This window comes from Nipponia nippon, unplaced genomic scaffold, assembly GCF_047370975.1.
Source record: "Nipponia nippon isolate SJK-2023a ecotype South Korea unplaced genomic scaffold, ASM4737097v1 scaffold_24, whole genome shotgun sequence".
NCBI classification, from domain to species: domain Eukaryota; kingdom Metazoa; phylum Chordata; class Aves; order Pelecaniformes; family Threskiornithidae; genus Nipponia; species Nipponia nippon.
This window is the reverse complement of record NW_028262341.1, coordinates 3473207-3487097: the sequence shown is the minus strand read 5'-3', so window position 1 is coordinate 3487097 and position 13891 is coordinate 3473207. Positions and strand designations below refer to the sequence as shown.

The 13891-nt window shown below is 38.1% G+C and overlaps 1 protein-coding gene across 2 annotated transcripts in view; it reads right to left on the bottom strand.

Annotated features, from left to right (window-relative positions):
• The window catches only part of RASA1 (RAS p21 protein activator 1), a 69962-nt gene that overhangs the window by 899 nt on the left and 55172 nt on the right, over positions 1–13891 (bottom strand). The window contains exons 16-24 of one of the 2 annotated variants that reach the window (XM_087761368.1): positions 13125–13297; positions 12763–12922; positions 12437–12579; positions 11615–11730; positions 10157–10243; positions 6670–6737; positions 3752–3840; positions 2081–2158; positions 679–813 (exon numbers count right to left, since the gene is read on the bottom strand). In XM_087761368.1, the coding sequence (XP_087617494.1) occupies positions 679–813; positions 2081–2158; positions 3752–3840; positions 6670–6737; positions 10157–10243; positions 11615–11730; positions 12437–12579; positions 12763–12922; positions 13125–13297 (1049 nt within the window). Of the gene's footprint in view, positions 1–678; positions 814–2080; positions 2159–3751; positions 3841–6669; positions 6738–10156; positions 10244–11614; positions 11731–12436; positions 12580–12762; positions 12923–13124; positions 13298–13891 lie in introns of those variants that run through there. The other variant, XR_015705590.1, reaches the window with a different exon arrangement.

Sequence of the window (13891 nt, the reverse complement as noted above, 5' to 3'; positions counted from 1 at the left end):
TTGGAAACAGAACAGTCTTGCTTCAGAAGCAGTTGCAACGTTAGCCTATCAGACCTGCTACTAGGTATGTTAAAATATATTAAAAAAAAAAAAGGAAATAGCTGATTCCCTAGTCAGTAAGACTCTATTTCAAAAGGGAAGTCTAAAACAGCATTATGAACTTTTGCCTCTCCAGCCATGGATCTTTTTGCTCCTTTGTGGTTTAACATGGAGGCTACGAAAGTGTACTGCTAACATGCTCTTGGGGTTGGCTAGAAGAGTCTGCCATGTTTGTTCATAAATGTACTGGCAAATTAGGAAGCAGAAATGGGAGGTATCAATAGAAAGCTAAGAAATTTAGTTCTGAACTGAAAAAACCCCAAGATCCTAAAACTTAATGACCCGGAGAACCTGCCAGGAGACAGTAATTTTGTGGGTTTAGGCTTCCTCTAGAAACTAAAACTTCCTCTGGCAACTTTAAAAAAACCTCTTTGGTTTTGCTGCATGAAGAAACAAAACTATGGACTAAGTATTTACCTTTACAGCTAGCTAATAACCTCCTGGTGAAATGCACATATTTAAAAATGTTTACGAGTCATACTGCTAGCCAGAAATACTACAAACGAATCCTGATACTAAGGAGTAACTCAAGACATACCGTTTGTACCTGTGATTTGTTTTGTAACCTTTGTCGCTCACCTGCATTACGCCTCGCTCATTACTGAGCGTCCGGAGCTCATCTGAGTGTGCCACACATATCTCGTGCAGGGCTGCCAGGTCACGAGATAAGTCAGTTCTAGAGTGCTCTGTAGTGTCTGGAAGCTCAGGAACATTCTTCAACAAAAAAGATGAGAGCAGATTGAGGGTGTGGAGTACCCGGGCACATAGGAAGATAAATTACAGTTCTAGGGCTCTGCTGACACAATTGTTTTATACTGCAAGCAAGTACTGCAATGTTAGTCTTCCCAGCTAAGTCTCCAGTCCATTTTTCTATTATTAATTACGTATTTCCTCCTCTCTGCAAGCATGCGTTTTATGAGTATACTGCAATTTCTACTCCTGCTAGAAGGGTTCTTACTGAAGTATCTGGTATTGCTACACTACCATTGAGCTGACCAGAAAGCTACTGCATATAAAGACTCATAACCTTCCCCTAAATGAGGGGGGAATCCATTCATCAGGTGCATTTTTCCCACCTAAATGAGAACAGCAGCAACAAAAATTCAGCAAAATCTTGAACTATCAAGTAACTCGTTACACTGGTTGTAAAACAATAATGTTGTAATTAAAACAGGAGATTAATCGAACAGTTAATTGCAAACCAACAGTTTTCAGAGACCTCATGCAAAATCTGTCATTTAAGGAAAACTGACATATCATAATATGCAGAAGTTGCAATTTAACCAGAAGAAGGTGACCATATAGCAACCTACCCGAATGCCACACTCATTTTTATATCTTATAAAAATATTCTGAGGTGTCTTCTAGGTCACTTTTAAGAGATCAATTCAGGAAGCTTGGCACATTTTTTTTTCCATCTTGGGTTTTTAAAATGAATTCTTGGTTTAAAAAATACACGTATATAACATGAGGTCCCAACTCCTGTTACAGCTATCATACACAGAACAGTAACAGTTTAAAAGAATACAGGAACTGCCATTCACTTTCAAACTACAATATCTAGAATGCATGGAGTGACACGTTTAGTAATGCATAACTGAAATTCAACCTACTGTTTTTTAAAGCAAAATATAACTTCCATCTCTATGACAAACTATATGTAAGAATTTTTGTTTTAAAACGTATTTTTAAAGATCTGTATTTTTGGCCCAAATTTCTAATCCTCATAGCTATAAAGTCTGTTTGAGCTTCTCACATCTACAGAAACACTAAATGAATGAAGTCTAAGGTGACATTTGATGGTTTTAATTCCACATGACAGGCCAGCAATCTGCAGTTTCTAAACATACATAAGAGCAATTTATTCAGTTACAACCATTCAAAATTGTGTGGGAGCTGATGCATTTTTGAGCTAGTTAACTAAGTTGTCTAAAGATTTTTCACTTACAAAGTTGCTATGTAACTTCGGTAAAGCACTTACCCCAAGTTCATCCAAGAACATGATCATGCGATGTTTGTTGCTCTTGATGAATGGATTTACCCCTTCCATATATGGCTCCTAGTAATTTTTAAAAGTACTCATTAGAACAAATCAATGCCAAGATAATTGTCATACCTGAAGTGAACACAGTGCAGTCAGACAAATGACATTGCAAACCAAGGGTGTCATCTGGAGTGATTTTATTTTTTCATGTGAATTTCTAATGTCTGGTGTGCAGCTATTCAAAAGACTCCAGAATAGGTTAGTTTCTTGTATTCAGAAGATTCAGAATCTCCGACTCAGAAATTTTCTTATACATGCATATTGACATGAATTTGCATTAAGATGGATGTCTCTCGATACCCTAGCTGCAATGAACAAATGCTCTGCTTTCAAAGGTGTGATCAGGAGTAAGTGCCCTCTTTCTTGTTCTTTCATTAACGCTTACATTCCAAGTTATGTGTGTCAGAGAAATAACTTTATAATGCCAGCCTGAAGTCACTTTCATTATGCTTAAGTCAACAAATTTATTTTTCAACCACATTTCAGCCTGGGAACTGAGACAGAACAGTTGTTGCTGGCATTCTCTTAGTGTTATAATAGAACTTTACTGAAAGTTGGGGCTTTTTAGTGCAATATGTACACTTGATTCACATTAGTTATGTCTAGCAATATGAAAATGAGTACAAATAGAAGAGGTGCTTTGAAGTGCTTTACTGCATAAAACACCAATCTAAGGAGTAAGTAAACACAGGGTGAAAGTGAGACAGGGGAAGAGGGAGAGGTTGGCAGTTCTTCCTTTGTTTCAGAATTGGATAATCTGTACCAAGCTGGGGATTTAGTCCTGATCAGTCTGAATCTGAAAGTTGATTACTATATATAGATAGAATATGTGTGTGGAACACATTTCAAGGCTGTGTACAGAAGCACACCAATACTACTGAAAGATACCCCCTCCTTTGACATCAAATAACCAACGGAAATGCAAAAAAGCTTCCATCGTCTATTTAAGGCAGAATATTTATCCTTCTGATTCTTTCCCATCACAGATGCATGCTCTAGCAATTCTCAGTTGTCTTTTTGATACAGATATTCCAAATGAAAATGTGCCTGTGTTACCATCATGGACATTTTTGTTGTGGTGGGACAGCTGCCGGCCTTTCTTCTCCCACTTCTCCCCTCTAACACAGGAAATACTCGAGTATGACTGCTACCTTTTCTGTTGCAAACAGAAAAAAGAATGCTCCACATACCTCCACTGTTGTCTTTGGAACAAATGCCTACTGAGTTTTGTTGTGTTCTTATAACATCAATATATGGTTGCATCACACTCTGTAATACCTACTGGTATGGTCATTCGTTCATCAGTTATTTTAACAGACCATTGCCAGTGTTCCTACTACCAGATTCAAAATCTTCATGGTATGTACCAAGTCATTAGTACGAGTTTCTAGATCACTTCCTCTCAAATGATTATGGCTCCTCTTCCCAATTTGACCAGACTTTATGCTAGTGCTCTACTTCCAATCAATACCCTGTTTAGCTCTAAATTAACAGGACAGAAGAAATTGCAGCAACGAGGCCTCCTTGCTGATTCTTGCAGGTATTGAACATTGAAATGTACTGGAAACATAGTTCTAGGCTGTTCTGTGTGTGTAAAATCATACTCACCTTAGCTCCAAATTCAACCAGATTTGCTAAATTCTGCACAGACTTGGCGACCAGCGTCAGCGTTCTTGCAGCAGTGGGGGAAGGAGAATCTGGCAGGAATAGAAAGTAGAGTTACTGGCCATTCCATTTAAAACTAACAGCAGTTACATGAACATAAAGCTCTTCTCCAATTCATATTTTTTCATGGAATGAAATATTTTTAATAGTATAACAGAGCTACATGTGGAAGATGTCACTTAGTGAAGTAAAACTTAGGTTGCTTAATAAAATCCACAAAAATATGTTAATATGAACATCTGGTTTTCTTAATGGTTGCATACAGAACAAATATGCAAAAGTCTTAGTAAGAGTTAGGTGAAGTAAGAACCATTTTCACAAAAATGAAACTACCTTATTTGTTGTTAGAATAAAAAAAAATTAATTTACCTTTAGAATTAAAAAAAAGGCAAGTTTACCTTTTTTGTTACTTGTGTGTACCCACATAAGTGAGCTCTGACAAGTTACACAAATTATACTTCTAAGTTACTGGCATCAGGAAAACAGTAAACATTACGTACAATCGTGGCTTGTATTTCTGTGAAATTATAGTCACTTTCTGTACTTAATGTTACACTTAACACTTTACATTAACGACTTTGTCAGTTAAAAACTTTCTTTTCCAAGAAGTGATGTTACCCAGCAATATCTTAGAAAATTATTTTTCCCTCCAGTTACAGTAAGTGGCCTGGTTGAAAGCCAGGTTTGAAGCATTCCAAAATTAACATGGTTATTATATAAGCTCTGAATTTTATAATCCTTCATAAGAATGCTATATGCTCATTGTCTCCCTGCATGTTTTGTTGTTCTTTCTTCCCCTCCCCCTCCAAAATCCACTGATTTAAGTTCTAATTTTTCTTGCCTAGCTAGAGCTATGCAACTAATGTCAGTAGCTCATCATATCTAGGGCTTGGTACAGTACAAGCCTTCGAAGCGGCAATGCTGGAAAACATTCCTAGCCTAGCCTCTGAAACTTCAAGTTAGGAGAACTGATCTAATGAAGTTAATTACCTTAAAAAACGCAAAGATGCTTGAAACAAAGGATTTAGCTTTTGAAACAAAGATTTTTTTTTTTTTTTTTTCTCCAATCACAGTTGTCGAGGTGATAGGATTGCTGCTGATACTGAGCCGTACTGACACATCCAGCCTTCAGAATACTTTTTTCCCCTATTGTGGGAAGAAGGCATGTTGGAAGCTTTGCTCCAAAAGAACTGCCTCATCCCTTTTTTTCTAAACAGCTCTAAAAGCCCTACATGGCATCTGTAAGTTTACCTTAGCAGTAGTCAAGAATGTTAGCTGGATGTACACGAGCAGGACTTTAACACTGACAGACAAGCTTAAAAGGTATTACTCAAATTTATAGGTAACTTTTTATACTTGCAGACACAGCGCAACCCAAGTTAGGCGGTACCTAACTTGCAAATTACCTGAAGATAATAAAATGCTAAAGAAAGGATCACTGTGTATCAGGCCATGTTTCTCAAATGCTTTCCCCAAAGCATGTATGGAAATGGTTACTGGGTGAGAGAAAGGAATTTTCCATTTGACACAGCCCTTCTATTGTCTCTCTTTAAGCTGTACTAAATGAGAAAACATGCTGCCTTGTCTTAAAAACCTGTCTATGAATATTCTGAATGAGATTTCAGACTTCCTCCTATTTCCAGATCAGCATTTTACTGGTAAAAATCAAGAAGCTACTAGGGAGGGAAGGAGGAAGAGCAACGGCTAGTGCAAACTAAGTGCTGTCTAGCTTGGGGTGATCTTTGCCAGGGAAAAAAAAAACAACCCAGAAAACAAAGATGAAGTATAACATATGCAAACTTTTAAAACTAAGCAACTCAGATGTCTGAATATTTCAACTCTATTACTAGAGTTTTCAGCAGCGTACACTTTTCCTTATTTCCTCCACAGAAGTTAAGTTAAAAATGCCTACAAATATTTCTAGGTGCTCACGGCAACTGCCATGGGTTAATCCATGCCATCACCCTTAAAGCTTCACAACAGGAAGGCCCCACACCAGCAGCGTGTCAGATGTGGTCCCTGACGTGGGCTGCCATGCAGAACGCTACCTGATACTGGCCAGTGCTGTGCTGCAGGCCAGCACAGCAGTTCTGCAATCCTGGTCTTGCGAACAGGAACGTTCCCTGTCGCTGTTTTAGTTAACTGCTATAGATGTACTCTACCAAGAGAGCATCAAAAAACAGGGTAAGACTTTACGCAGTGGGGACATTCACTTAGGCAAGCCCATGGGAACTCTCCTAAACATGGCCTTTAAGTCAACGAAGATTACCACCTCCAGTCTACACAACCCACGCTTTCTAAATGCCCCGCCCCCTCTCATCTTTAAGATTCCGTATTTGAGATTGGCTGTACTCAATGAGTCAAAGACTTCTCCAGTGGCTGGAAGCTATCTAAGCAGGATGTTCAAAGAAATTATTCAAGCATAATTTTCTAGGTGCACAAATATATTCCAAGCTCTGCAGACACATTTTCAACTTAATAATAAGAGATACCACTGAATTTCAGCCATTAACCTTGGCATTGTATTGTATTCAAAGTGACATCTGAAGATCACACACTTATGTTTTTCACGCTGCTAGAATATATGCCACATTGCTAGACTAACTCAAAATTGTGTTATTAAATACCACAGTGCATGTTTTTCTGGACTTTAAAATGACATTGGGGAAAACCACAACCTAACCTTTAAGGGTGAAAAGCATATCTTGGCTGCCTTATGGAGAAGTCAGTCAAGTGATGTGGATAACATGACTTTGGACACAGCATTCAAAAAAACTTTGGATTTTGCTATATTACACACTACAGTAATTTCATGCCTACTACTGTATAAAGTACGAATTCAATCTGAAGCATATAATCACCTGAGATGATATTAAACATCCTTGGGTTCAGGATAGCAGGACAAATCAGTCGAAGAAAAACAAAGCCACTGAAATGGGAAGAAAATTGTATTTTGTTCAGTAAAATTAGAGAATTAATGAAAATTGTGTAGTCTTTAAGGATTCAAGTTAGCGTGGAAACTTTTTCAGACAGACACCAACCAACCAGCCTGTGCTCTGTGAATACGTTAACAAGTTAAGAATATCATGCTATGACTTCAACTATGATAAAAGCTGAAAGAATAGGCATATTGATTTCCCAATTAAGGTGAACTGTTGAAACCATGTGGGCAGAACTTAATTGTAAAATCATACTGAAGCCAATCTCAGGCCACACTGGCTTCAACAAGGAGGAGCCCCGGGTCTCTGACCTCCCAAAGGTTTTCCGTTGTCTGCTACCACAAGGCATCCATCCTGTAGCCACCTGCTCCCCCAAGCCAACGTAAGGAGGGACACTAGAGGGAGTGAGCAAAGGGAACGTCTCTTGGCAGAAACAAAGCCTTAGGTCAGCTTAAGCTGATCCACATCCTGATGACTGTATGCCATAGTAAAATAGTAATATGGGATCTGCTGCTTTCCTTCCAAAAGTAATTGCTGCCATCTAGAAAGCTGGGAAAAAAGTGGCCTATTTTGACTGCAGAACTAGGAACATATTCAACAGAAACGCAGAATAGCCTTCAGTAGCACGAGAAAAATTTAACTTTCTGTTAATAGCAGAAGTAAAAAACATCGACCTCAGGTTAGCCTCAATTCCAGCTAATTGCTATACAATGAAGTGACATACGGACCAACTAAAGCAATCTAAATCATCTTTAATTTTGCTCGGAGTGCTTGGACACTACCAGCAGACTGGTTTTCACTACAGCAATATCAAAGCCTGACCACTTGTAAAAGAAAGAAGGGGACCTTACACTACCTTGCCTGTTGGTAAGTACACAGTGATGGTAATGTCCATATTACTTGAAAATGACAAGCATTGTAGTGAGATTAACAAACCTTCCATATGTCGAAGACACCCAATATATACTGTTATGTATGTTTCTTACTTCTCCAAGAACCATGAATTATGGGCTGGTAAAACAACAGTTCTTGGCCATATGTGAAGCTTAAATATTTTCTATGGTGTGAATTTAAAGCTATGAGGAAGTAATTAATTTTGAAGTCATGGCATATATACCAATTCCTCTTTTAAAGTGCCCAAAGTTGAAGGCCAGTGAGGTATGAATCTAGCATGGACCTTGCTGATACAGAAGATTGGGTGCTTCTTACCTTGGTCAACCTGCCTAAATTAAGAATGAGTCAATATCTACATGCGGGTTTTACAACCAGAGAGAAAGTGCAGCACCTTCTGACTGATATAGTAGGGAAGATACCCAGACATCTAAAAACTGTTCATCTGCCTCTGAATATTTCATCATTCTCGGACAAAAATCGTGCAATAAAAGATAATAATCGTCACTGAAGGCTGTGAAACTCTGTACTCTAGAGAGAAATCACTAGTATCCACTTGTGAAGACTAACATCACAAGAGCAAGAGATCTCATATCTATAGCATCCAGTGGAGAGCTCTGGAAACCCCTGAATGTGAGCTGTATCCACTAAGGAAAGCCACACGGTTCTCTCTGGAGGTGGGGAGGAACAGAAGGAGATAGGGTATTCACTGCTGAGGTCTACAGCCTTCCATTAGGTTAGCCCCTCAAAGTAAGAGGGGCTCTCACAATACAAGCAGCCTCCATTTGAAGGCAATGCCCCTGATGACACAAGGGTTCTGGTGCCAAAATGATAAACACAAGCCAAAGGCAAATCCTCTGAAAGACTCCCTCCATGGGAGATTAACCTTGGCACATCGTATGACTGCCAGACACCACAAAAAAGGAAATATGTAGCTCTGATATGCTTAAAACCCCCAGTAGTGTTTAGAAAAACAGTGTCAAGATCACATCTTTGTCAAAGTTTTCCGTTTGACCTGCACTGGCAATGGACAGTGTTAGAGGAAGAACTTGTGTACTGCATTGGTTTATGAATGTACATTGGAGTTTTTGTGGCTGGTGCAAGTTCAGAAGAGCCAGGTTCAGTACCCTCCTGCAACATTTTTAGAGGAGCTCTGGAACGTTTCAACATGATTGGGCTGGAGCAGAGAAATGAAACAAAACTGGGACAGCACAGAATTACGTGTTTTCAGAAACCAACAGTGTTGATTCAGAGTATCCTGGTTTCAGCTGAGATAGAGTTAATTTTCTTCCTAGTAGCTGGTATGGTGCTGTGGTTTGGATTTAGGATGAGAATAATGTTGATAACACACTGATGGTTTAGTTGTTGCTAAGTAGGGCTTACACAGAGTCAAGGACTTTTCAGCTTCCCATGCTCTGCCAGGTGCACAAGAAGCTGGGAGGGGGCACAGCCAGGACAGCTGATCCAGACTGGCCCAAGGGGCTATTCCATACCATATGATGTCATACTCTGTATAGAACCTGGGGGGGGTGGGCAGGGGAGAGGGGTTGGCTGGGAGGCGGTGATCGCTGCTGGGGACAGGCTGGGCATCAGTCAGTGGCTGGTGAGCAGTTGCATCACTTGTTTTTCCTGGGTTTTGTTCTTTGTTGTTGTCTTCCTTTTCACTATTATTATTATAATCATTATTATTATTTTTATTTCAATTATTAAATTGATCTTATCTCAACCTGTGAGTTTTCTCACTTTTACCCTTCCGATTCTGTCCCCCATCCCACCGGGAAGGGGAGGGTGAGCGAGAGGTTGCATGGTGCTTAGTTGCTGGCTGGGGTTAAATCACAACACAGAGTGATCAGAACCAGCAGCCCAACACTAGCAGCGGGGAGCCTTCTCTGATGCCGAAAACTGCATATCCCAATGCAGACAGTACCACAGCGAAATCTAACAACAGTCCAATTGTCTTTGTGAGAAGGTATTAGATTCCTTACCGTGTTGGGGCTGCATTTTAAAGGGCATGGATCTTAAACCATGTAAGACTTCTCTAGCAATTAACACACACTACATAAGAGTCCCAGGCACAGTCCTCCCAGGTGGCATATGACAGGAACATGATCTTCAGAAGTAACTGCTCTCAACAGGTATCACAAAGGTTAACTATTGCTTTGAGAGGAGTTTTTCTTTCCCAGCATGAAAAGGAAATTGCTATTTTAGATTAGTTTGTAAAACTTGACAAAATGCAAGTAAATTCAAAGTTGAAACTATTAAGTAAAGCTATACTGACCTCTGTACTACATCATTGCATTCTGTCAAGGCTCTAAAGACCATGATTAAGAATCTAGCAACCTCAGAATCCTAAATTGGGACATCATGCCTCAGCATCATAAATATCTTAAATACTGCTGTAACCTATGTAATTGCTGTACAGTTTTGTCACTGAAAGAAACACAGGTAAGCACACTGAAGTATGTCTTTAACAAGACTTGAAAAGATTATTTTCAGAATAAAGTGACAAGTAACTTACCTAACAACTCTGGTTCTCATGGTGGTATTAGCTGGCCACTTGTTTTGAACTGACTTCTGTAGGCACCCATAAATATACCTCAACGTCCTGCAGAAATAATAGCTAATTACTCATTCCATTAAACTTACAGAATCAAAAAAGCTGGTCAGAAAGGATCTAGACCAACCTCCTACTTGATGCAGAACTATTATCAATCTACGTTTATAATTTAGACGTAAGCTTTAAATTAACTAAGAGTTAATTTGTAAGTCAATAAATTTATAAAAAGTCAATTTCTAAATTTCTAATTTCATACTAAAAAGTAAATTTATAAATGGCAGGGAAAAACCTTCATTAATACACAATTTTATATGAAATTCAGTGATTATTCAGATGTGCATTAAATGTTTTATAACTGTTTTCTGTTTCTTAAGTAGTGTTTCCTTTTAAAAAAGACAATTTTGATGGTTTGATTTTTTAAAAAATTTCTCTTCTTAACACCACCTATTCTTTCCATAAACAAGGGTTAGGTGTTTAAAAGTTAAGCAACCACAGTAACAGTCCTCTTCCATAAAAAAAGAAGGGGAAATTGTGATGTATTTCAGAAAATGCTCAGAGCTGCATCATATACTTAAAAGGAGTGTGACTCTTAACGCTAATCTTGCCAGCACTAACACAAAAGAAACACTTCTGTGCTACTCTGCCATCTCAAAATTGAGGATTTTGTTTACTTTAAAACTAACAACACAGTGAAAGAAAACTGGTAGTAGTATCCACTTTTCATTAGATGGTTCAAATTTAAACTATGAACACAAGTTATTTTAACAAGTAAGGAAACAAAAAAAAAAGGGAAAAAAAGATACAACCTCTGCATTTCCCAAGCAGACAGAAGCAATCATAGCACAGTATCATTTTACTACTACCTGCTTGTATTTTTAATATGCTGTTAATAATTTCATCTCTTTCTCAGAGGAGGAGGACTGGAAAGAACTTGTAATCAACTTAAATACATATAATTGTCTGCTGTCCACTACTGTCTTCTACCTTTTTGTGGAACTATGAGACTGACTGCTTTTATTATTCTTCTTTCCCTGACCTCTTGGGTCTATTAGCTTCTCCTTCAAAGAAAAGCATGTGTCCTAGCCAGAGGCTTTTCACAGAATCATAGAATTGGTTAGGTTGGAAAAGACCTTTAAGGTCATCAAGTCCAACCATTAACCTAACACTGCCAAGTCCACCGCTAAACCATGTCCTTAAGCACCACATCTACACGTTTTGCAAAAAGCACTATTAATTCCTGAAAGTGTTATTTTTTCCCCCATCTATATTCCTCTGTGTACATACAGCAACTCTGAAGACATTAGTCTTATGACTGATTAGCAGAAGATGAACCAGTAAGAACATAATTTTAAGGTGCAATATAATTCACACAAACAGGAATTTTTAAATACAGATCTGAACAGAAAAGTGCAAACTTACGGAGGCAGTATCTCTGCAGCCATGAATATTTTCTCCACCAATTCTGAAAGTATACTGAGTAGGTGTGCCAAATTAGTGTTTACATCTTCATTTTTTTCTAATTTTGAGGGATTTAACTAAAACAAAAAGAGAAAAAGATTAAGTTCATTCTCCTAAGTAGAACTACATATATAGTTTCATAACATTACACACTGAATACTACTTCAAAGTAAATTAAATATTCTGCTGCTGTACAAGTCTCTTACAGAACTCACAAGTCTGTTTCAATGGCTAGTCAGGAAATATGAAAAAGCACTGGTTTTAAGTTCTAATACACTAGGCTTTTAACAGTTCAGATATTCACCACTATCCATCTGCATGACCTTTTTGTCTCTCTCAATCCGAACTTCTGAGGACTCCCATCCCTTCCACAATTAAGTTAAAGTGAAACACAGAAGTCAGGGGAGTAATTTTAAAAACAACAGTTTCAAGATCAATAACAATCATTTAATATCAGGAAGTTTTAAATTAAAACTAAAGTTCAGACATTGACTTCTACGCTACCTTGAGTACTAGAAGTTACTTAGGCCATTCAGTAACCACTACAGAACGGCCTACAACTGCTAAAGAATAAATACATAATTTGAAGAAACCAACATCTAGGAAAAAAATCTCTCAATGAACTTGGTTCCTGTATTTCTTATGTAAATGAATTTTAGTTCTGAAAGATTAATGTCTCTGAAGCTAACATTTAATGCAAACATAAAACATAACAACCAGTAGGTAACTGTGTTAACAAACACAGTTAAACAAAACGTTTAAAAACATAGTTCAAGGTATCACCTCACAGGACTGCTTGCTCTCCATTATCTTTAATATGGAGTCTTTCAGTGCGTGGTGAACAAAACTTGTTGCTGTGGCTTTCATATACTGCTCCATAAGTGTACTTGCTAAAGTGGTGGCACGAAACAAAGTAGTAGCTTCATCTGAAAAAAAAAATAAAGTGAAAAGTTGGGAAAAGGAGACAACAAAAAGCAGAGGAAAAATCTGTTGTGTTCATACTTTGATATATGTTGTAACTAAAGGAGCAGGAAAAAGAAGGCACTCGAGCCCTTCCCTCCCCACCTGCCCAGAGTTCCAGTAAACTTTAGTGTAATTCAGTTCAGTACCTTCCATGCTTATCTCCCTGTCATTTAGTGCTCGTAACAACAAGGACTCAAGCTTTTCATGAAGAAAAATCTTCAATAAAATGCCAGCCAACAGTGTTCTATCCTGTCCACAAACATGTGATAAGGCATAGACAACATGAAGTTCTTTCTGGAGTATAAGCTGAAAGAAAAACAGAATTTTAAAATCTTCAGAAGCTTCTCCTAACGTAAAACAGCTTTTGAAAAACTGATATCGTACATCTGTAGTGATAGATGTCACTACAAATATTGTTTAATTATGCCAGCCAGTGTTATTGATATCTGTCTCAACCAACCAAATGAGTTTTGACAGATAAACCAAGGAAAGCTGAACAACTTCGTACCTCTTTAAACTCATTGTACTCCTCTTCTGGCATGATCTTCTCCATAGAATATCGTGCTCGAACACGCAAAGATCCTGGCTCGATACCCTTTAATGGTACATGGGAACTGAGTTGAAACCACTCATCTGTTGCATGTCCTTTTTGTAATCGGCTTAATTGGCAACGCATGAACACTTAAGAAAAAAAGCATTGTTCAAGTAAGTTATCTCCAGCAAAACAGTGCTACTATTGAATTAAAAAAAGAACAGCTTATTTTCAGCATGTCATCTTGTTTCAGCAAGAGCATTAGTAAGAGTAATCAAGATTTTTGCCATCAATATATTGACAAATTCTCTCTTCAAGGGTTCAACAGACTTCTGTAAACTGAAGAAGAAATAGAAAGTGTTCTGTAAAGAACGTATACATATACATTCAGAAATGCCGTATGGATATTGGCACAGTTTTCTTTGTAACACCCAAGTACGAGTAAAAAAGTGCTACCCTGCAAATCCAGGTAGCAGTCAGAAACTAAAAATAGATAAAGTGTTCAGAATTCACTGTCCTCTTTCCAGCCTTGGGCTGATACCACCATCAGATCTGCTCCTTGACCACTTTGTTACTTCTTCTTATTTATCAGTATAGTGTTGCTATGGCTTTCCCAAACACTGCCATATGTATTTCTCTTATACTAACTCCCAGGTTAAGACTGTAACGGCTTATGCAAATTATGTAAAAAAGTGTTCCCAAGCACCTTGTTGCCTAAATAATGATGAAAGTCAACTCAAGAA